At 44.2% G+C, this 21,679-nt stretch overlaps 2 protein-coding genes across 4 annotated transcripts; one reads left to right on the top strand and one right to left on the bottom strand.

The window, feature by feature from the left end:
* Positions 1-252: 252 nt before the first annotated feature.
* Positions 253-5,881, bottom strand: LOC115201396 (volume-regulated anion channel subunit LRRC8D). Of its 2 annotated transcripts, none has more exons than XM_029764997.1 (5): positions 5,745-5,881; positions 4,043-5,539; positions 3,685-3,935; positions 2,574-2,951; positions 253-2,444 (listed from the first exon to the last, which is right to left on the bottom strand). In XM_029764997.1, exons 2-5 carry the CDS (start codon positions 4,967-4,969, stop codon positions 1,322-1,324), a joined length of 2,679 nt encoding a protein of 892 aa, XP_029620857.1. In that variant the 5' UTR covers positions 4,970-5,539; positions 5,745-5,881; the 3' UTR covers positions 253-1,321. The 2 variants fall into 2 exon arrangements, with proteins under 2 accessions (XP_029620857.1, XP_029620847.1); XM_029764987.1 differs by having other exon boundaries at positions 4,043-5,135.
* Positions 5,882-6,581: 700 nt separating this feature from the next.
* On the top strand, positions 6,582-13,226 carry LOC115204191 (SUN domain-containing protein 2). 2 transcript variants are annotated; one of them, XM_029769684.1, is made up of 16 exons: positions 6,582-6,847; positions 6,968-7,070; positions 7,164-7,282; positions 7,621-7,830; positions 7,994-8,071; positions 8,165-8,250; positions 8,398-8,451; positions 8,726-8,779; positions 8,932-9,005; positions 9,179-9,317; positions 9,403-9,525; positions 11,251-11,338; positions 11,857-11,972; positions 12,211-12,381; positions 12,547-12,636; positions 12,977-13,226. In XM_029769684.1, the coding sequence occupies exons 2-16, from the start codon at positions 6,970-6,972 to the stop codon at positions 13,088-13,090; spliced, it is 1,617 nt and encodes a 538-aa protein (XP_029625544.1). In that variant the 5' UTR covers positions 6,582-6,847; positions 6,968-6,969; the 3' UTR covers positions 13,091-13,226. The 2 variants fall into 2 exon arrangements, with proteins under 2 accessions (XP_029625544.1, XP_029625467.1); XM_029769607.1 differs by having other exon boundaries at positions 8,162-8,250.
* Positions 13,227-21,679: the final 8,453 nt, after the last annotated feature.

Genomic DNA, 21,679 nt, shown 5'->3' with positions numbered 1-21,679 from the left:
GATTTTTTTTTAAACTTTGACAAATGGCAAAGTCTACAAATCTTAAATCCGCCTGTTGTCTTCCATTAACATTTTCGATTGCGTTTTCTATTTTGTAATCTAATACCTTATAAAAAACGTATTGGGCAGAAGTAAATTAAGCCATGAAAACAAATATAATTTTACATATATCACAAATGATCGCGTTTTTATGAATATTATGATATAATGTTGAATCTCATTCAAAAACATTATGGAACATGATCCAGGAAGTATGCGGGACTTTCATAGTTTATTAAATTAATTCAGTCAATAAGTTTGACCATGGTCTTGTGTACAGTAGAACACACACACACACTTCATTTATTCAATAAATGTATTTGTCCCGATTCATTGGGATGTGTTTTGTATTACGAAGTAGGTGTTATGATAACATAGTCCCAATCAGCACCAATAAGGGCATGTACTGTAATTAATATTATTAGTCGTACAAAAAAGTTTAACAAGTTTTAATCATTTCAATAGTCACAATAAAGTGCTAATGTTCTGAACAAGCACACTATTGTATTAGTTTCACGTCAGTATTAGCTTCACAAAAGATTGCACCCAATGCTAGTAAGATTAATTTGAGTTTTTTGAAGATTAAATGTGCAAAACAAGTAGGAATAAATGTTAATTTTAATCTTATTGGTTGTTTAAGTCAGTCTGTCCAATTTCAGTCTTTCCACATGTACAGTTTAGGCCTTTAAACTTCATAAGCTCATTGAAGCTCAGGGTATTTTCCTACTCAGACAAACAAGTCCCAGAAAGCCCAGAGTTTCTGTAAGCCTGTGGAGGGAACCCTGAGCTCCACCGTGGAGATAATAACAATCGTTTCATGTCAATGTCTAATCTAGTGTAGCAGGACATGCATTCATCCAGTCTTATGCAGCCTCCTTCAAAGTACTGTTTTTACCTTGAAATTAAATGAATAGAGGACTCTCAAAGTGGAAGCAAAGACTTCTCAGTTTTTCCACAGGGTTACATATATGGATGTTATATAAACTGTACAGGGACATAAGGTATCAAACGTTTTACTGCAGCAAAGTCTATGGACTTTCATGTAAAATCACTTTTTGTCTAGGAAGATTGTGGATGTGTCAACGCTGCAGTGATGTACCCCACAAACTCAACAAGTGATAAACATAGAAAAGAGTGGTCAAGAAGAAAAATAGGTGGTAAAAAATAAAATGTCAGAAATAAAATAAGCAGTAAAAAAATATATGAATTGTCCGAAACAATACAAACACTACAAGATGTTGAATGTATTCTATGACAGGTTAGACAATATTAATCTCCAGTTCTATATCCGTGATTCCAGAGCGGAGGAGAAACTCCACTGGGTAGCTGAGAAGTAGGGGAAGCTATCTGAGTCTGGACGGGAGTGTGATTCTAAGGATTTGCAGGTATGAGAGCCAGGCTGGGTTAGGAACTCCTTCACATGTCGTGGCAGTGCATGGAGCAGCCAGTCCTCCACCAGCAGACCTTCTCCATGCAGTCCTGAACAGCAGCCCAGCTCCATGGGCAGCTCTTCCAGACTGTTGCTGCGCAGATCCAGGCGGGACAGCTGGCTCAGGTTGCTCAGCCCTGGAGGCAGGGAACCCAAGGAGTTGTGGGATACATTCAGGCTCCGCAGCTCCAAACAGCGACTGAAGAGCTCTGGAGGCAGACTCTCCAGCCTGTTCCCACTCAGGTCCAGCTCGGTGAGAAATGTCAGCGCTCCTACCTCTGCTGGCAGCTCATCCAGCAGGTTTCCAGCCAGTAGGAGGCGACGTAGGTGGTGGAGGTTGAAGAGGGCCGGGGGAAGGCTCTGGAGCTGGTTGTACCCCAGGTCCAGGAGCTCCAGAGCACGCAGTACACCAACACTAGCCGGTAGGGCCAGAACACGGTTATGGGCCAGCCTGAGGCAGGAGAGGCGGCGGATGTGCGCCAGCCCTAGGAGCTCCTCCAGGGTGCGCAGGCTGTTGTGCTGCAGGTCCAGGGTGCGCAGGCTGGTGAGGGCCAGCAGGGCAGAGGGCAGGCGCTCCAGGTGGCAGTCCTGCAGCTGCAACTCGGTCAGACCGGCCACACGCCGCAGGCCCGTCAGCACCAGCAGCCTGGAGCCCTCGTTGTGGATCTCCAGCCTCACCAGGCTCCCTGCCAACTCCCCCAGCTCCCCGGGCACACGCTGCAGCATGCCCCTCAGGACCAGCACCCGGAGGTGACGGAGCTGCCGGAGGCTTCCCAGGGCCCAGCCACGGCCCACCCCGCCCTCGCAGCCCAGCCGGCCAGAAAGGTGCAGCTCCTGCAGGCCGCGGAGAGAGTAGACCCAGCCAGGGATCTCTGCAGCCTGGGTGAAGGTGAGGTGCAGGGCCTCCAGACGCTCCTGCAGAACCACCAGAGCACCAGGCTGCATGGCTGCAGTACAGTGGTACAAATGAAGCTCCCTGTTGTGACATATAAAACAGTTGAAGCCCCTTGTCTAGAACACACCAAACCAAACACTTCTATAAAGTGTATATTGCATGTAGATTATTTTAATATTTGGTGGCTTCATTGTTGGCTATATGGCTCACCTGAGTGAGGTCATGTTGGCCACCTGTGCAGGGAGCTTGGCGTCTGTGATGAGCTCCAGCTTGAGCACCACCAGCTGGCTGAGGGTGAAGAGGGCGGGGGGCAGGCGCGGCAGGGCCACCAACTGCAGCAGGGGCCGTCCCTCTGGGTCGACCGTGGTCATGGAGCGCAGCCTCTCGGCACCCCAGCGCCTCTCCAGGCTCTCCTCCAGCAGGCGTGTCTCACTGACGGGTGACAGGAAGACGGAAAGGCGCTGGGCCAGCAGGGGGTCGTACTGGTCAGCCATGTGTAACAGGAAGGCCAGGTCATTACATAAGTCAGGGACATCCCTCATGGAGCCCAGCTCCCTCAGTTTGTTAAAGGAGTATTGACGCAGGGAGCTGAGGGGTGCACAACCACAAACAGAGCACTGTATAGTTAACAACAAAGGTACTAAGAGTGTAATATGCTGCAGACAGTAGTGGAAAAAGTACCAAATTGTCATACTTGAGTAAAAGTATAGATACCTTAATAGAAAATGAATCAAGTAAAAGTGAAAGTCACCCAGTAAAATACTACTTACTGGAGTAAAAGTCTAAAAGTATTCGGTTTTAAATATACTTAAGTATCAAAAGTAAAAGTATAAATAATTTCACAGTCTTTGTATTAAGCAAACCAGACAGCATGATTTTCTAGTTTTTTTCATTTACTGATAGCCAGGGGCACACTCCAACATTCAGACTTCATTACCTAATGAAGCATTTTATGTTTAGTGAGTCTGCCAGACCAGATGCAGTACGGATGACCAGGGATGTTCTTTTGAGAATTGCGTGATTTGGACTGTTTTCCTATCATGCTAAGCATTCGAAATGTAACAAGTACTTTTGGGTGTCAGGAGTAAAAAGTACATTATTTTCCTTAAGAATGTAGAGAAGTAAAAGTAAAAGTTAGTAAAAAATATAAATAGTAAAGTAAAGCAAACTACTTAAGTAGTACTTTAAAGTATTTTTAATTACCGTAAGTACTTTATACCACTGGCTGCAGAGCAAAGCAAATTAAAATAGATGGGAAAATAAAATGCAAATTACAGTCACAACACTCGTAAAAATGTTGCCACTAATCTGCTATCCAGACCTGTGGAGGATCCAGCTGAGGGTGTAGATGCTCAGCAGGCCAAAGAGCCCCACCAGGCTGACGTAGGCCAGCAGCAACTTGTGGAGGACAGAGGCCAGGGCATGGGTACACTCAAAGGCACTGTAGCCAGTCAGGGCATGGGCCTGGGGCAGGCAGGTGTGGGTGAACGAGATGGAGCTCATCAGAGGGGTGGTGTAGGCCACTATCAGCACCACCAGCAGCAGCTTGAACACCGTCTGGGCCAAGTACACCTACAGCAGGAGAGAGCAGAAAACAGGGATGGTGATTGTGAAGGTGTGGTATGGTAAACAGATACATCAAAAAATAGTTCAGACACGTTCAGTAAATGACCCCTGACCTTGTAGATGACTTCAGAGTTCTCACAGTGGGAGCGGAAGCGGCGCACCCTCTCGAACAGTGCCCTGGCCTGCTCCCCGTCACGCCGGTCCAAACTGGCAACCTGCCGTGAACCATCCAGCACCACAGGGGATTTGGAAGCCGGGACACGGGCCCGGGACAGAGACATGGAGGACAGAGAGGAAGTCCGGGAGAGAGTGGAGGGGCAGGGCGAGGGAGGGGCGGCAGTGGACGCGCTATCCGATCTCACCAGCAGGGGGCTGTCTGTGCCTGAGTCCAGGCTGGACTGGCGGTTGCGGATTACGGAGGGTGAAGACAGGAGAGTAGGAGGAGGCGTTTGGAGATCCTGGGGGCCTGTCTCCTCCCCTCCCTCCTCCTGGCGGGCGGCATGGGACAGGGCGCGGGAGGTCCAGGGAGACTCACAGCACTTGGCCAGGATGGTCAGGAAGTGCTCTATGCGGGCGGAGGTGAGGGGGAAGTGGAACCAGAAGCAACCGCTGGCCAATAGCACCAGGGACTGGAGTAGAGCCACATAGGGGAAGAAGCGGGAGTACCAGGGCAGGGCCTTGTGGTAGCACACGTGGCTAATGTAGACATACTGCTGGTAGTCCAGGTGGGTGCGTCTGCCCCTAGCAGGGGTCCAAGGGCTGGCTGGTATGGGGGATGGTTTGGTGGGGGGCCTGTTAGGGGGATGGGGTTGAGGTACGGCACCACTGCTGGAGGAGGTATTCTGGTTAGTGGAGGTGGTAGTGAGGTCCAGGGGGAGACACACCACCCTGTCTCGAGATAGCAACAGGGTGCCTGACAACACAGATACCATGAGCATCAGCACCACCAGGTACTCCATGAAGACCTCCCACCAGGGCTTCAGCAGCTTGGAGCTGCCCTGACGCTCACTCAGAGAGGCCAGCTCTGACAGGCTGAACATGGCTTATGCTGGGTGAAGGACTGACTAACAAAATGGTGGAATAGTGATTCTGCTGTCACCAACTCCAATGCTTATTGCGCCAGGATCCAGACCTGAAAGGAATCAGTTGCAGCCCTCCAGTGGGACCAGACCCAACATTTAAAAAACACTGGTGTAGGAGATTTGACTGTTGGGAAAGAGACAAGATAATCAGAAAAGGAAGTGAGAGGAAAAAGAGCACTTTATAGGAGACAGACTATTTCTAAAACTGGCCTCCAATTCAATCCAGTACAGTTTTCCCCCCAACCAACAAGTCTTGTGGTTTAGAACTGTTACAGAGACCTTTGTTAAACAAAGTTAAAAGTGGTTACCCTACCCTGCTGAAAGATAATATGATTCAAAACTACTTGTTTAATATAGTTTAAGGTAATAGAGTAATATGTGACATGTCGTTGACTGTAGATTTAACTGAATGAGAGGACGTTTCTGGCTCCTGGTTGTTTTCTTCATCCCCCTGACACACACTGCCATATATTAGGCAGTAGTCTAGTCAGTATACCAGTGTGCCCTGGTTATGACAGGTAGGGTACGCTAGAGGAAAAGTGCACAACAGAATATTGGAAGTGTCATTCGCATTGTGTTACACATTTATGTGAGTTTGACATTGGAATGCAATATTTCAGTAGCCAATAGTTAGGCTAAGATTTGAATTTAAAGTTAATCAGTTATTAAATCAGATGCCTTAATTATTCTCAAGAGTTGTTAAATAACACAACGCAAAAACAATAAAACTTACCTGCTACCACAGCACGTTTGTCAGACAGCTTTTTCTTTCACAAAAACGTTTTCTTATCTGTATGCTGCTCAAACGGTGTCTAGAAAAACAACAGTGAATTGCGCGGTGCATCGCTCTGGGGTGACTAGTCCGGTGCGGTCCGGTTCTCTCAAGAATGAAACTTCATAAAAAACTGTTGCGGGCGGTGACTGGTGTTGAGAGTGGAGCGCCGCGGCAGTGGTGACAAACACGGGGTTTTGGCTCTTTAACGGTTGTCATGACGAAGTGAGATGTTGAGAAGAAATCTAATTAATTTCAGCCCAGTCCGTAGCCAAAGCCTTTTAATGCAATAGAAGGCTCTGTCTGTAGCCTAGGCCTACTCCCCCCCCCCAAAAGTATTATTACAAACAAATAACACATTAAATAATAATTGATTACAAAAAAATACAGTGTCTTTTGTGCTTATTTATTTCACCCTGGCTGGCACATGTTCCCTCTTACAGTGGTTTATAGGCTTACAATTTGAATAATGAGACTCCAATAAACCGAAAAGATGAAGGCTATTGTTCAGCTGCCCGGGCCAGGGAGATGAAGCCTTGATGAGCTGTTTAGCTAGGCTAAATATAATTCAAATTACAATGCATTAAATTTCTTGTAAGATTAGTATTAATTGTGCATGGTCCCTTTTAAATAAACCTAATAAATAAATAAAATAAACTCATGGGGTTACTTATTCGAACAATCAATGGACATTTGGAGACGAATGAGCGGGAGGACCGCTGTCAATCAAGGGTCAGCGCTATCCGGGATCCTTGGGACATACCCCATCGAAGTTGACATTTTAATGGTTTACGGTAAGGGTTAGGTTATGGTTATGGTTAAGGTTAGGGTAGGAGTTAAGGTTAGGGTTTAGGGTGGAGATTGCACTGCCCGTCAATCAAGTATTCCAGAACTGGCAGAGAGCCGATTATGACGTGCCCTGTGCTCCTTCTACGCAACAATGTGAATAACGGCGTAATTGCAGTTTTCAACACAGTGGCTCATTTGCAAAGTTTCACTTGCTCTTGCAACATCTGATTTTACAGACTGCGAAGATTACTGTAGCCTATGATTGCAAGACTCCGGTAAGTAGAAGGCTATTTATATCTGTGATAAAATGCCTGGTTTTAGTCAGTAGGTCTATTTGTTTAAAAGTAGGCTAATTTGAAATCAATAAATAAATCTCACTTGCCCCCCCCCCTCAGACATGCCTAGGAGAAGCGCGAGGCTAGTAACCGGAGGGTACTATAACCAGTCCTCCGATGACGAGTCTTCCTCCAGCATCTCCTACAGGGAGAGCCCCGTCAGGTGATTATGTGTATGAGTTCATCTTGCGTGTGATCTTTTTTGTATTGAACGGTAGCGTTAGAACAATGTTAAAACTGTGTGTGTCCCTCTCAGGGTTTTCAATAAGAAGAGAACTGGGGGACATATGGATTCTTCCCGATCAAGTCAGGCCAGCAGCACTGTCAGTGCCACCAACTTCACCAATGAGAGAAACATCAATGCTGATGACATTGGTACTGCAGACATCACTTCCTGTCCTAGCTAGTTGGTGTTCACATTGCCAACCTCTATTAGCTCCTTGTGTCGACTAGTCGCCTGGTCTGAGATCTGTTTGTTCTGTCCTTCCAACTCCTGTGGTCATTGTCACGCCATGGCAATGGCCATAGGAGTTGGCAAGACAACACAAACAGATCTGGGACCAGGCCTACCCTCTAACCCCATTGCTTGGATTAGACATTTGTGTCAATCGGAAATAATTGGATATGTATACACAATATACTGTATATGTCTAAAATACTCAACCTCCCTTATCTCCCTCTCTCTGCCTCTCCCCTCTCCCTCCCTATGTCAGACTTGGCTCCGACATTGAGGGCCACCCAGAGAAGGCAGACCTTCCTGTCTCCTCCTAGTGTGGCCCCCAGTGTGGCCCTGGAGCCCAGCCTGAGCTTCTCGAGCATGAGTTACAGCTCTGGCTACTGCTCTGAAGAGCCACAAAGGCGTAGGACATGCTCCAGCAGGAGCTTCTCTAGTGGCATTGGCACAAGGACCGGTGCTAGCTGCAGTGAGTGCAATGTGTTTGTGTACGAGAGACAACATTAGAGACAGCTGGTCTCTATGCTCGTAGTTTGTTTGTTAGCATTAGCTGAGCGTTAGCTTTTCTCTCTGCTTGTGCCTTGTTTGTTAGTATTAGTATTAGCTTTGGCTCTATGTGTTTCCCCCTGTAGCCCGTTCATGGTTGCCTTCCTGGTTGCCTTCCTGGTTTGCCATCCTGCTCTTCCTCCTCCCCTTTCTTCTGACCTTCGGTGAGTGTTACATCACATTTTGACACATCTAGATGTGCTCCTAATCAACCTGATGTCCTCTGTGTAACTAGTACTACGATGTCTTCCCAGCAGTATTCCTGTTTTCGACTGCATTCCCCACCATGAACCTTAATCTGATGACCCGACCGACTCAACCTGACCTGACTCAAAAGACTACGGTAGGACCTGTTTTTCATCGGTCTAATACTGTTCTTAGCCCTACTGTTTGTCTCATGTCTATTATCTATGCATTGATTTGGGTGAATGTAGCATTGAAGTTATGAGCCTGATTGTCCAATAAGGACTTGTTGAATCTCTTTCTACAGCATGGAACTCCTATCATGAATTCAGCTTTCGAAATGCAAATGGATACTATACTGGTAAGAGAGAGAGGGAGAGAGAGAGAAGGGGTGGGAAGAGAGAGAGCATACCGAAAATAGGTTGGGGTCAATTCCATTTTAATTCCATCACTTCAGGGAAGTACACTATAATTCCAATTCCTAGTCTCTTATGCTTTTCAATTATGAACATTTTTCATTTAAATTGGAGTTTGGTTAACTTTCTCAATTGACTAGAATTGAAATTGAATTGACCTCAATCCTGATGGACATATTCATTTGGTTATCTGACTTGTTACATGTGTGTGTCTTGCAGAGAGAGATTGAAATTATGAAACAGAAAGAAAACCAGCAAAGGGACATTTCCGAGGTGAGACGCGCCTTTAAATTGACATACCTTCAAAGTTTAAAAACACTGCCAAATGTTGTTTCCTCCAATATTCTTTAATTTAGGTGTCAATAATTGCCTCTCAGGAAGGAATGAAGACAATTGAATTGAATTGAGTTTGTCTTCCCCTATAGATGTTACAAAGAATGACTAAGGACCTGAGGTGTGTGAAGACTGAGATTGATGACATGAGAGTGAGGGTGGACAGGTGAGTGTGTGTCAGTCCTGAAACTAGCTCAGTGCCTTGCCCCTAGCTCCTAGCCCCTAACCCCTAGCCCCTAGCTCCTACTCCTGAAAGTTATGTTGTATTCTATTCTACAAGACAAACCTCTCCCAAAAACGAAAATAAAGTTGTATTGGTTTGTATTGTATTGCCTCTAGTGTGGACTTTGAGAGTGTGAGCTTTGATCGTCGCCTGGATCAGGAAGCTACAGAGTTCAGCAAGCAGGTGGCTGATCTACAAGAACACCTAATCTTTACCAGAGGAAGAGTTAGGGCCCTGGAGGATGTCAGCGACACGGTAACACACACACACACACACACACACACACACACACACACACACCCTTTCTTTCATAATATATGTAATCTCTCTGTTTCTGTAGCTGCAGCATCAGGTGACCTCTATAAAGAACCAGCCTCCTCCCGCTCTGACACCAACCAACACACACCTGACCCCTGAGTTCAAAGAGGCCATGGGCAAATGGCTCAGAGATAGATTGGCCCAGGTACAGTGGCTTGCGAAAGTATTCACCCCCTTGGCATTTTTCTTATTTTGTTGCCTTACAACCCGGAATTAAAATAGATTTTCGGGGGGGTTTGTATCATGTGATTTACACAACATGCCTACCACTTTGAAGATGCTAAATATTTTTTGTTGTGAAACAGACAAGAAATGACACAAAAAAACTGAAAATTGAGCATGCAGAACTATTCACCCCCCCAAAGTCAATACTTTGTAGAGCCACCTTTTGCAGCAATTACAGCTGCACGTCTCTTGGGGTATGTCTCTATAAGCTTGGCACATCTAGTCACTGGGATTTTTGCCCATTCTTCAAGGCAAAACTACTCCGGCTCCTTCAAGTTGGATGGGTTCCGCTGGTGTACAGCTATCTTTAAGTCATACCACAGATTCTCAATTGGATTGAGGTCTGGGCATTGACTTGGCCATTCCAAGATATTTAAATGTTTCCCCTTAAACCACTCAAATGTTGCTTTAGCAGTATAATTAGGGTCATTGTCCTGCTGGAAGGTGAATCTTCATCCCAGTCTCAAATCTCTGGAAGACTGAAACAGGTTTCCCTCAAGAATTTGCCTGTATTTAGCACCATCCATCATTCCTTCAATTCTGACCAGTTTCCCAGTCCTTGCCAATGAAAAACATCCCCACAGCATGATGCTGCCACCAGCATGCTTCACTGTGGGGATGATGTTCTCGGGGCGATAAGAGGTGTTGAGTTTACGCCAAACATAGCGTTTTTCTTGATGGCCAAAAAGCAACATTTTTGTCTAATCTGACCAGAGTACCTTCTTCCATAAGTTTGAGGAGTCTCCCACATGCCTTTTGGTGAACACCAAACATGTTTGCTTATTTTTTTCTTTAAGCAATGTCTTTTTTCTGGCCACTCTTCCGTAAAGCCCAGCTCTGTGGAGTGTGCAGCTTAAATTGGTCCAATGGACAGATACTCTAATCTCCACTGTGGAGCTTTGCCGCTCCTTCAGGGTTATCTTTAGTCTCTTTGTTGCCTCTGATTAATGCCCTCCTTGCCTGGTCCATGAGTTTTGGTGGGCGGCCCTCTCTTGGCAGGTTTGTAGTGCCATATTCTTTCCATTTTTTAATAATGGATTTAATGGTGCTCCGTGGGATGTTCAAAGTTTTGGATATTTTTTTATAACCCAAACCTGATATGTACTTCTCCACAACTTTGTCCCTGACCTGTTTGGAGAGCTCCTTGGTCTTCATGGTGCCGCTTGCTTGGTGGTGTTGCAGACTCTGGGTCCTTTCAGAACAGGTGTATATATACTGAGATCATGTGACACTTAGATTGCACACAGGTGGACTTTATTTAACTAATTATGTGACTTCTGAATGTAATTGGTTGCACCAGATCTTATTTAGGGGCTTCATAGCAAAGGGGGTGAATACATATGCATGCACCACTTTTCCATTTTTTTTATTTTGTATTTTTTGAAATACGTTTTTTTTTTTTTTTCACTTAACCAATTTGTACTATTTTGTGTATGTCCATTACATGAAATCCAAATATATATTTTTTTAAATTACAGGTTGTAATGCAACAAAATAGGAAAAACGCCAAGGGGGATGAATACCTTTGCAAGGAACTGTAGATGTAGAATTTTTTTGATATTTTGTATTATTTTCCCCACAAATTAACATGAAATGTGATAGAATTGTGTGTAAATGTATGTTTGTTTGTGTGTGTGTGTGTCAGGATGAGAGACAGGATGTGAAACAGGTGGTGAAAGACTGCAGTCGTCCACTGGCTGACAAAATGCCCAACTTCGCCCTCGAGTCCCAAGGTTTGTGACATCATCACTGATCACTTTGTTTGGGGGGGGGCACATTTAAAAAAAAAAAGTTTTATTTTTTTCACCTTTATTTAACCAGGTACGCTAGTTGAGAACAAGTTCTCATTTACAACTGCGATCTGGCCAAGATAAAGCAAAGCAGTGCGACACAAACAACAACACAGAGTTACACATGGAATAAACAAGCGTACAGTCAATAACACAATAGAAGAAAAGTCTATATACAGTGTGTGACAATGACATAAAATAAATCTGTTCCCAAGTATTCCCACGCATTATAGAGAGACACATGATCGTATACAAATGTAAGCAAGGTTTGAAGTGATCATGTTTTTGTCAAATATTATATCTGTTTGGAATTATTTTATGTTCAAGCCCCTCGATCATCCGCTCACGAAAAAATCTGCCCACGGCTGAATCTAGTTCATGATCCATGGTATAGACTATATTATTCAATATGCTCAGAGCTCACTGTGTGTGTGTGTGTGTGTGTGTGTGTGTGTGTGTAGGTGGCAGCATTGTAACTAGTCGGTGCTCTGAGACATATAAGACCGGTTCGGCCCGAGTGAGTTTCCTGGGGATTCCCCTGTGGTTTCCATCAGAGAGCCCCCGGACTGTAATTCAGGTAAGTACCTCTCTCTCTCTTTCTCTCTCTCTCTCTCTCTGTCTCTGTCTCTGTCTCTCTTCCTCTTTCCCGCCTCACTTCTATACTCACACTTTCTCTCCCTCCGTCTGTCTCTCTCCTTCCTTTGTAAACTGTAATGTAATGTGACCATGATTGAATGCACTTTAAAGATCACTATCAGCCTGACACTCCTCTGTCTTGCTTCCCCCCTACTTTTCCCTTTCTCTCCTCTCCAAAGGGCCAGCTGGTGCAGCCTGGTAAGTGTTGGCCTTTCCACGGGGCCCAGGGCACCATGACTGTGGCTCTGTCTCACCCTGTCCACGTCACCTACGTTACCATGGAGCACATCTCCACCGCCGTCTCTCCCACCGGACACATAGACAGCGCTCCTAAGGACTTCGCCGTCTACGTGAGCCACCTCTGACCCCTGTATATTTGATCAGAACCACACAGGAATGTTTTTAGAGTGTTATGCTGAGTACCTTTAATTAACTCTCTCTCTCTTGCTCTCTCTCTCGCTCTCTCTCTCTCTCTCTCTCTCTCTCTCTCTCTCGCTCTCTCTCTGTGTGTGTAGGGCATGACTACTGACAGTGAAGAGGGAACCCTGCTCGGGACTTTCATGTTTAACCAGGCTGGGGATCCAATCCAGACATTTAAACTGCCTGTGAGTCAGACACTAACAAAGAGATATTAGAGATACACATGGTAGAGACCCGCTGGGCACACACTGGTTGAATCAACGTTGTTTCCACGTCATTCCAATAAAATGATGTTGAACCAAAGTGGAATGGACGTTGACTTGACGTCTGTGCCCTGTGGGGATACACATGGTAGAGATACACGTGGTAGAGATACAGATAACATGATTCCAGACATTGACACAGATTATTCCAATTTCATTTGGCTTTAAGCAGTTTAACTTTTGGGGTGATTGTTTATGCAACAGGCAGGCTGATATAATAAAAGTGTCAAAATGATTATAACAGTGGACTTCTCTCTCTCAGAACCCTAACAGTGTGTATCGCTATGTGGAGCTCCGTATCCTCAGCAACTGGGGTCACCAGGACTACACATGTGTGTATCGCTTCCGGGTTCACGGCAAGATGCCTTCTGCGTGAGACAGATCCGCTGTCCACCCCAACACCAGTGTGTGTGTCATCCACCCCAACCCAATAATATCTTATTTTCCATACTGGAGCGTATATTTTGCCTCTAGCAAATATGTCAATCTAAATAAAATCTCTATTTGGTCGATTCTGGGGTGATTTAATGCGTACAAGCTCACATATATATATAGTATTGACACACACGATAAGATGCATTGATGCTCCATATCCACCAGGGGTCATTGATGATTAGGCAAAGACTACCAGAGTGTCAAGCACCACCACTATAGGCTTCTAACTATGTTGAAGAGTCACTAAATGAATGTGGGAGGAAATGTATTTCTTGGTCCATTGTCTTGTCCTGGTGATCACACAAAGGTAGGCTACTGTGCAGTAATAGCATGGGATTGTGTTATTGGTTTGCCATTTATTTTATGTTATTGAACTTCTATTTGTTCCATTTTGCAGGTGTGTGTGTGTGTGTGTGTGTGTGTGTGTGGTATCTGGGTCAGGTGGAGTTTTAGAATGCTTACAGTAACTACATGGAGGGAGATGGCCAATATGATGTAGCTATTGTACACAGCGGTGTGTTTCTTAGTGTGTATGTCTATTTGTGATGGCCTAGAGAGGTTAGAAAAACCAATGCTGGGACTGGATGGGTGCGACCTTGCTGTGATGGGAACCAGAGCGGATGTGAAAGGGATGTGTCAAGTCGAGAGAGAAAATCTAATGAGAGTGTGAATCGCAGCTGTAAGAGACAGAGGAGGATTGTGCAGATTATTCTGCCTCATATATGATAAGCAGGTGCATCTAAATTCATGTCCAATTCACCTCTATCCTTATATGCAGATAACTGCCAAAATAAAGTGAACACCAACATAAAGTGTCTTAACAGGGCGTTGGGCCACCACAAGCTGCCAGAACAGCTTTAATGAGCCTTGGCATAGATGCTACAAGTGTCTGGAACTCTATTGGAGGGATGCGACAACATTCTTTCATGAGAAATTCAATCATTTGGTGTTTTGTTGGTGGTAGAAAATGCGGTCTCAGGCGCCGCTCCAGAATCTTTCATAAGTGTTCAAATGGGTTGAGATCTGGTAATTGAGACACTGTCAACGATGGGTGTAGCTGGTGCATGGAAGTCAGGCGCAGGAGAGCAGAGATGAGTGGACAAAGCACTTTACTGAGGCAATTCTTAGAACAGAACGCAACCGCGTCACAAAAACAAATGCCCAAAGAACAAGTGAGGCAGCACAAAGTACCACAACCAAGTACAAAGTACCGGCTGCCAGAAAGCACGGGTACAAAACAAAACCCGGCGCAAACCAGCCGGAAGCGTGCCAACCTTGACAATAAACAATACCCCACACAGACATGGAGGGAACAGAGGGCTAAATACACATAGTAATTATGAGGAGATGTAAACCAGGTGTGCATGAAAACAAGACAAAACAAATGGAAAATGAAAGGTGGAGCGGCGATGGCTAGAAGACCGGTGACGTCGAATGCCGCCCGAACAAGGAGAGGGACCGACTTCGGCGGAAGTCGTGACAGACACACACACACAACCCCTTTATTAAATCCCCTATGCTCCTTTGAGACCCCTCTTTTAAAATCACTGAAATCTCTTCTTCTAGCCATGGTAGCCCAAACCTATTTGATTTTATTTAACCTTGATTTAACTAGGCAAGTCAGTTAAGAACACATTCTGGTTTACAATGACAGCCTACCTCGGCCAAACCCTAACCCGGACGACGCTGAGCCAATTGTGCACCGCCCTATGGGACTCCCAATTTCGGGCCGGTTGTGATACAGTCTGGAATCGAACCAGGGTCTGTAGTGATGCCTCTAGCACTGAGATGCAGTGCCTTAGACTGCCCGAGTGGGCAACTGGGCAACATTTTTATAGATGATAAGCATGATGGGATGTAAATCACTTAAATAACTCAGGAACCACACCTGTGTGGAAGCACCTGCTTTCAATATCCTCCTGAGACATACAGTGGGGGAAAAAAGTATTTGATCCCCTGCTGATTTTGTACATTTGCCCACTTACAAAGAAATTATCAGTCTATAATTTTAATAGTAGGTTTATTTGAACAGTGAGAGACAGAATAACAACTAAAAAATCCAGAAAAACGCATGTCAAAAATGTTATAAAATGATTTCCATTTTAATGAGGGAAATAAGTATTTGACCCCTCTGCAAAACATGACTTAGTACTTGGTGGCAAAACCCTTGTTGGCAATCACAGAGGTCAGACGTTTCTTGTAGTTGGCCACCAGGTTTGCACACATCTCAGGAGGGATTTTGTCCCACTCCTCTTTGCAGATCTTCTCCAAGTCATTAAGGTTTCGAGGCTGACGTTTGGCAACTCGAACCTTCAGCTCCCTCCACAGATTTTCTATGGGATTAAGGTCTGGAGACTGGCTAGGCCACTCCAGGACCTTAATGTGCTTCTTCTTGAGCCACTCCTTTGTTGCCTTGGCCGTGTGTTTTGGGTCATTGCCATGCTGGAATACCCATCCACAACCCATTTTCAATGCCCTGGCTGAGGGAAGGAGGTTCTCACCCAAGATTTGACGGTACATGGCCCCGTCCATCGTCCCTTTGATGCGGTGAAGTTGTCCTGTCCCCTTAGCAGAAAAACACCCCCAAAGCATAATGTTTCCACCTCCATGTTTGACGGTGGAGATGGTGTTCTTGGGGTCATAGGCAGCATTCCTCCTCCTCCAAACACGGCGAGTTGAGTTGATGTCAAAGAGCTCCATTTTGGTCTCATCTGACCACAACACTTTCACCAGTTGTCCTCTGAGTCATTCAGATGTTCATTGGCAGACTTCAGACGGGCCTGTATATGTATTCTTGAGCAGGGGGACCTTGCGGGCGCTGCAGGATTTCAGTCCTTCACGGCGTAGTGTGTTACCAATTGTTTTCTTGGTGACTATGGTCCCAGCTGCCTTGAGATCATTGACAAGATCCTCCCGTGTAGTTCTGGGCTGATTCCTCACCGTTCTCATGATCATTGCAACTCCACGAGGTGAGATCTTGCATGGAGCCCCAGGCCAAGGGATATTGACAGTTCTTTTGTGTTTCTTCCATTTGCGAATAATCGCACCAAATGTTGTCTCCTTCTCACCAAGGTGCTTGGCGATGGTCTTGTAGCCCATTCCAGCCTTGTGTAGGTCTACAATCTTGTCCCTGACATCCTTGGATAGCTCTTTGATCTTGGCCACGGTGGAGAGTTTGGAATCTGATTGATTGATTGCTTCTGTGGACAGGTGTCTTTTTTACAGGTAACAAGCTGCGGTTAGGAGCACTCCCTTTAAGAGTGTGCTCCTAATCTCAGCTCGTTACCTGTAAAAAAGACACCTGGGAGCCAGAAATCTTTCTGATTGAGAGGGGGTCAAATACTTATTTCCCTCATTAAAATGCAAATCAATTTATAAAATTTTTGACATGCGTTTTTCTGGATATTTTTGTTGTTATTCTGTCTCTCACTGTTCAAATAAACATACCATTAAAATTATAGACTGATCCTTTCTTTGTCAGTGGGCAAACGTACAAAATCAGCAGGGGATCAAATACTTCCCCCCCCCACTGTAAGTGTTTGGACTGAAAAAAAACATTACCAATAACTTTTAATATATATATATATATATTGTTATTGATATTTTATTGTAAATGCAAAATTGTCTTCTGTAGTGGTCATTAGGACATAAATAGGAACATTACAGTCAATGGGTAGGTAAAATACATAGTTGCGCCATCCGGGTGTCCGCTACAGAGGACATTTCTTGATGAGCTCTTATTTAGCTCTTATTTAATGTGACAAAATTATTACAGAGTCCTGACAACTCACTTAACTATTCCTGAGATATTCACTTACTAGAAACAATTTGAATATCAAACTCACAAAAATCTGATTTCCATAAAATGGGCTAATTTTGACGGCAGCCTTTTTTTTAAGAACCAGCAAGATAAAGTTGTCAAGGTCACACCCCCACACGTGATATAATTGAAAGCCCAGAATGTCCTCTCAAAGTGACAACAGGACTTAATAGGGTGGCTTGTATGGCCTCAGAGATAAGGACCAAGAACTGATGTCCACTAAAGAGGACAAAATGAATTGCTGGGTCTCAGGAGGCTATAGTTTGTATCCCTCATTTACTCAAGTGTTTCCTTTATTTTGGCAGTTACCTGCATACCCTTACATATTGGGCATAGTAGCTGAATGAACTATCGCTATTCTGGATATTTCTGTTGTTGATATTGTATCTCTATACAAACCTGCAAAGTCAGTTCAATACAAAATACTCTATTTATTTGGTGTGTTGGCTATTTGTTTGTGTTTGCTTATTCATGTGTGTGAGGCAGAGAGACTGGTGTTTTGGGTGTGGTGTGTGTGACAGAGGCTTCACACGTCCACCCGGTGTGTGTGTGTGAGTGCTTGATTGCACTTGTGAGTATGAGTGTCAGTAAATGGACTTCTCCCTCCATCAGAGTTTTTTTTTAAATGTAATGTTTTATTTTAGAAGGAAATATATTACAATTCATACATATCACATTCAAAATCAATGTGGGGTAGAGAGCAGAAACCTGAGTCACCGGGCCAAAACAATAGTCCCTTCATACACATAGAGACCCACTCCATCAGAGTTTAGAATACAGAGATACAAAGTGGGCTTAACATATATTTAATTGTCATTTTTTGTTAACGATCTACACAAAATACTTTGTAATTTCAAAGTGGAAGAAAAATGATAACTTTTTCAAAACAAATTATGGAAAACAAAAAACAAATATATATTGATTAGAAAAGTATTCAACCCCCTGAGTCAATACATGTTAGAATCACCTTTGCCGCATTTACAACTGTGAGTATTTCTGGGTAAGTCTATAAGCGCTTTGCACACCTGGATTGTACAATATTTGCCTATTGTTCTTTTTAAAATACTTCAAGCTCTGTCAAGTTCTTTGTTGATCATTGCTAGACAGCCATTTTCAAGTCTTGCCATAGATTTTCAAGTTGATTTAAGTCAAAACTGTAACTAGGTCACTCAGGAACATTCAATGTTGTCTTGATAAGCAACTCCAGTGTATATTTGGCCTTGTGTTTTAGGTTATTGTCCTGCTGAAAGGTGAATTTGTCTCCCTGTGTCTGTTGGAATTTAGACGGAACCAAGTTTTCCTCTAGGATTTTGCCTGTGCTTAGCTCTATTCGGTTTCTTTTTATCTAAAAGAAACTCCCTAGTCCTTGCCGATGACAAGCATTCTCATAACATGATGCAGCCACCATCATGCTTGAAACTATGGAGAGTGGTACTCAGTAATGTGTTGTAGTTGCCCCAAACATAAGAATTTGTATTTAGACAAAACGTAAATGTATTTGCCACATTTTTTGCAGTATTACTTTAGTGCCTTGTTGCAAACAGGATGCATGTCTTGGAATATTTGGAATATATTCACTCTGTCGTTTAGGTTAGTATTGTGGAGTAACTACAAGGTTGTTGATCCATCCTCAGTTTTCTCCTATCACAGCCATTAAGCTCTTTAACTGTTTTAAAGTCCCCATTGGCCTCATGGTGAAATCCCTGAGCAGTTTCCTTCCTCTCCGGCAACTGAGTTGGGAAGGAAGCCTGTCTCTTTGTAGTGACTGGCTGTATTGATACACCATCCAAAGTGTAATTCATATCTTCACCATGCTCAAAGGGATATTCAGTGCCTGCTTTTTTTAATCCATCTACCAATAGGTGCCCTTCTTTACAAGCCATTGGAAAACCTCCCTGGTCTTGTGGTTGAATCTGTCCTTGAAATTCATTGCTCGACTGAGGGACCTTACAGATAATTGTATGTGTGGGGTACAGAGATGGGGTAGTCATAAAAAAAATATGTTAAACACTATTATTGCACACAGACTGAGTCTATGCAACTTATTATTCCTGAACATATGTAGGCTTGCCATAACAAAGGGGTTCATTCATTTTTAATTAATGTGTAAAAATATCTAAACATAATTCCACTTTGACATTATGGGGTATTGTGTGTAAATCGGTGACACAAAATACCAATGTAATCCATTTTATATGCAGGCTGTCACACAACAAAAGATTGAAAAAGTCAAGGGGTGTGAACACTTTCTGAAGGCACTGTACATCGTTTTACTACCATCAAGGCCCAACATATAAGTGCCTTTTTATGATCTCATAACACTTTTGCTGGATAAAGATTAGCGAGATTGGTGACAGTGACATAAGCGCTTTTTAACACTATGACTGATATCTTGGCTGTGAATGAGGGGAAGTGTTAAGATGGGACCACACAGAGCAGTCACCTCCTCTTCACTCATCTACAGTATGACAGATGGTAAATGCTAAATACATTAGGATACATGACATTTCCATGTGGCGGTGGTGTTAGGTTATTATACTGTAATGTAGTGTACAGGGAGGTATGACTGCCTTGGGTACCATAGAGTTTCAGAGTTCTCACACCCCCTGACCTCCCACTATCCTTTCACAGTAAGAGAGAGAGTAGCATCATGTAATAGGCTTCTAGGCCGTATACACAAGACTAGAAACAGAGTGAAATGCCATGAAGAAAGATTTAGAGAGAGAGAGAGAGAGAGAGTATAACAGGAAGGCAGAGCTTCAGAGCAGCCACAACACATGGATGTGTCAAGAGATGTCTGGTAGTAGGCATGACCAGGAGACCTTTTCAACAAATGTCATCTATTATTACACCACGGGCCGTTTTTTTTGTTGTTCTCCAAATCTAGAGTAGTCACAAGCTCCTGTCCTCTCGCTCACCTTCTCACCCTTTGCCATGCAACGTGAGAGAGAGAGAGAGAGAGAAAGAGGGGAAATGAATGTGTGAGATGGGTGGGTGGGTGTGTGGGGGAGCGAGTCCTGTTGGTGACAGAGAAAAAGAAGATGTGGGCCATGAGAAAGTACACCCAGCCCCCTGACTGTAACCACAGCCACCAACCAACCACGTATACAGAGATACACACAGCCAGCTGTAACCATGGCCTACTGCTGACGGCAGCCCTCTGACCATCTCCATCTCTCTCCCCCTTACTCTCTTTGCATGTTCATTTGTTGGATAGGTTTTATTGATTAATGTGTGGTAATGTGTGATTAGTGAGGAAAATTTGGACTCCTTGTTGCTATCAGTGATGGGCGTTTTTTCATTAGATCATTTCCTCCTGTGGTTGCCCCATGCAGGGAAAATGTTCAAGTGTGAAAACGCCTATTGTTTCTCCTCTGTTCTGTATCGGACGATTTTGTTCACAGAATTTGGATGTCTTTACTGTTTTACTGTTTGTATGTCTTCAAGAGTGTGTCCTGAATGGTGTAGCCTGTGTGACTTTATGCCTGTGTGTGTGACTGTTCACGTTTGTGAGTGTGTGCACTGTATGCATGCACATGTGTATGTGACTTTGCCTGTTTGCATTGGACTTTGCCTGCTTGCAGATGCACAATAACATGTGGTATGTTTGTGTATGTATTCATGTGTTTGTATCTCTGGGAGAGATTAAGGCCAACTCTGGTTGATGTGTTAAAACCACAATAGTCAGTGAAATTGGGCTGGGCCCAGCACTCGCTTCTCTGGCCCCATACCCAGCACTAGAAAAAAGACAGTTTCTTTTCTTGTTTATTAGATACAGACAAGTTGTTTTGCGTCATATCTTTTAGATTTTTTAGTTTTTTAGTTTTAATATAATCTTAATTAAGAATCTATTTTCAATCAATAATTAATACAATTCATGAGTTGACAATATTTTTAAATACATATTGCAAAATAGAAGGCACACATTTAAAAAATACTTCAATTTGGTCATTAGAGATAATCATAATAAATACTGATAATAAAAAAGTCCTGTAAATATTGATAAAGTTTTGCTTGTATGCAGTCTATTTAATGGTACTCATTTAGAGCAGTTTTTTTGAATTAGGTGGGTAGCCACCAGGGAGGGAGGTGGGAGGTGGCCGGAGTACTGGCATGGTTTGGTGGGTCGTCATCATGAGCTTCCATTTGAGTGGACCTGACTGCTGCAGGACCTGTGTCATCAGGGAGGGGAGAGTCTTGGGATGGCTCTTCACTGGCGGACTCAAAGCTGTCATCATTCTCTTCGTCATTCTTGTTCTCTGGTGTGCTGTCAGACTGACTGCATGACTGGCTGTTATACTCGGGTTCGTGTTTTCTCTGCTCTTCACCCCTCTCTGTTAACTTGTCCCCTTCTTCCTCACCTCTCTCCGCTCCCTTGTCCCCTTCTTCCTCACCTCTCTCTGCTCCCTTGTCCTCCTCCTCCTCACCGCTCTGCTGCTCAGCTTGTTAGGGGAGGGATCTGGGGGTCATCGGGCTTGTCTGCTGGCTGAGTTAGTTGTTGAGCTTCAGGTTCTGCTCCCCTTCCACCATTCTTTGCTCTGTTGCTGTAGGCTTGTGGACAGTTGAAGTAGGTGTGCCCATCACCATTGCAGAGTGTTCACTTGCTTTCATTTGTGCACTCTCTGGACTTGTAGCTGAACTCACTGCATCTCCAGCACTTGACAGTCTTGCAATCCTTCAACTGGTGGTCACTGGCTTTACAGACATAGC

Source organism: Salmo trutta, chromosome 1 (assembly GCF_901001165.1).
Source record: "Salmo trutta chromosome 1, fSalTru1.1, whole genome shotgun sequence".
Classification (NCBI taxonomy): domain Eukaryota; kingdom Metazoa; phylum Chordata; class Actinopteri; order Salmoniformes; family Salmonidae; genus Salmo; species Salmo trutta.
The sequence above is the reverse complement of the archived record's forward strand: the minus strand, read 5'-3'. Positions and strand labels throughout refer to the sequence as shown.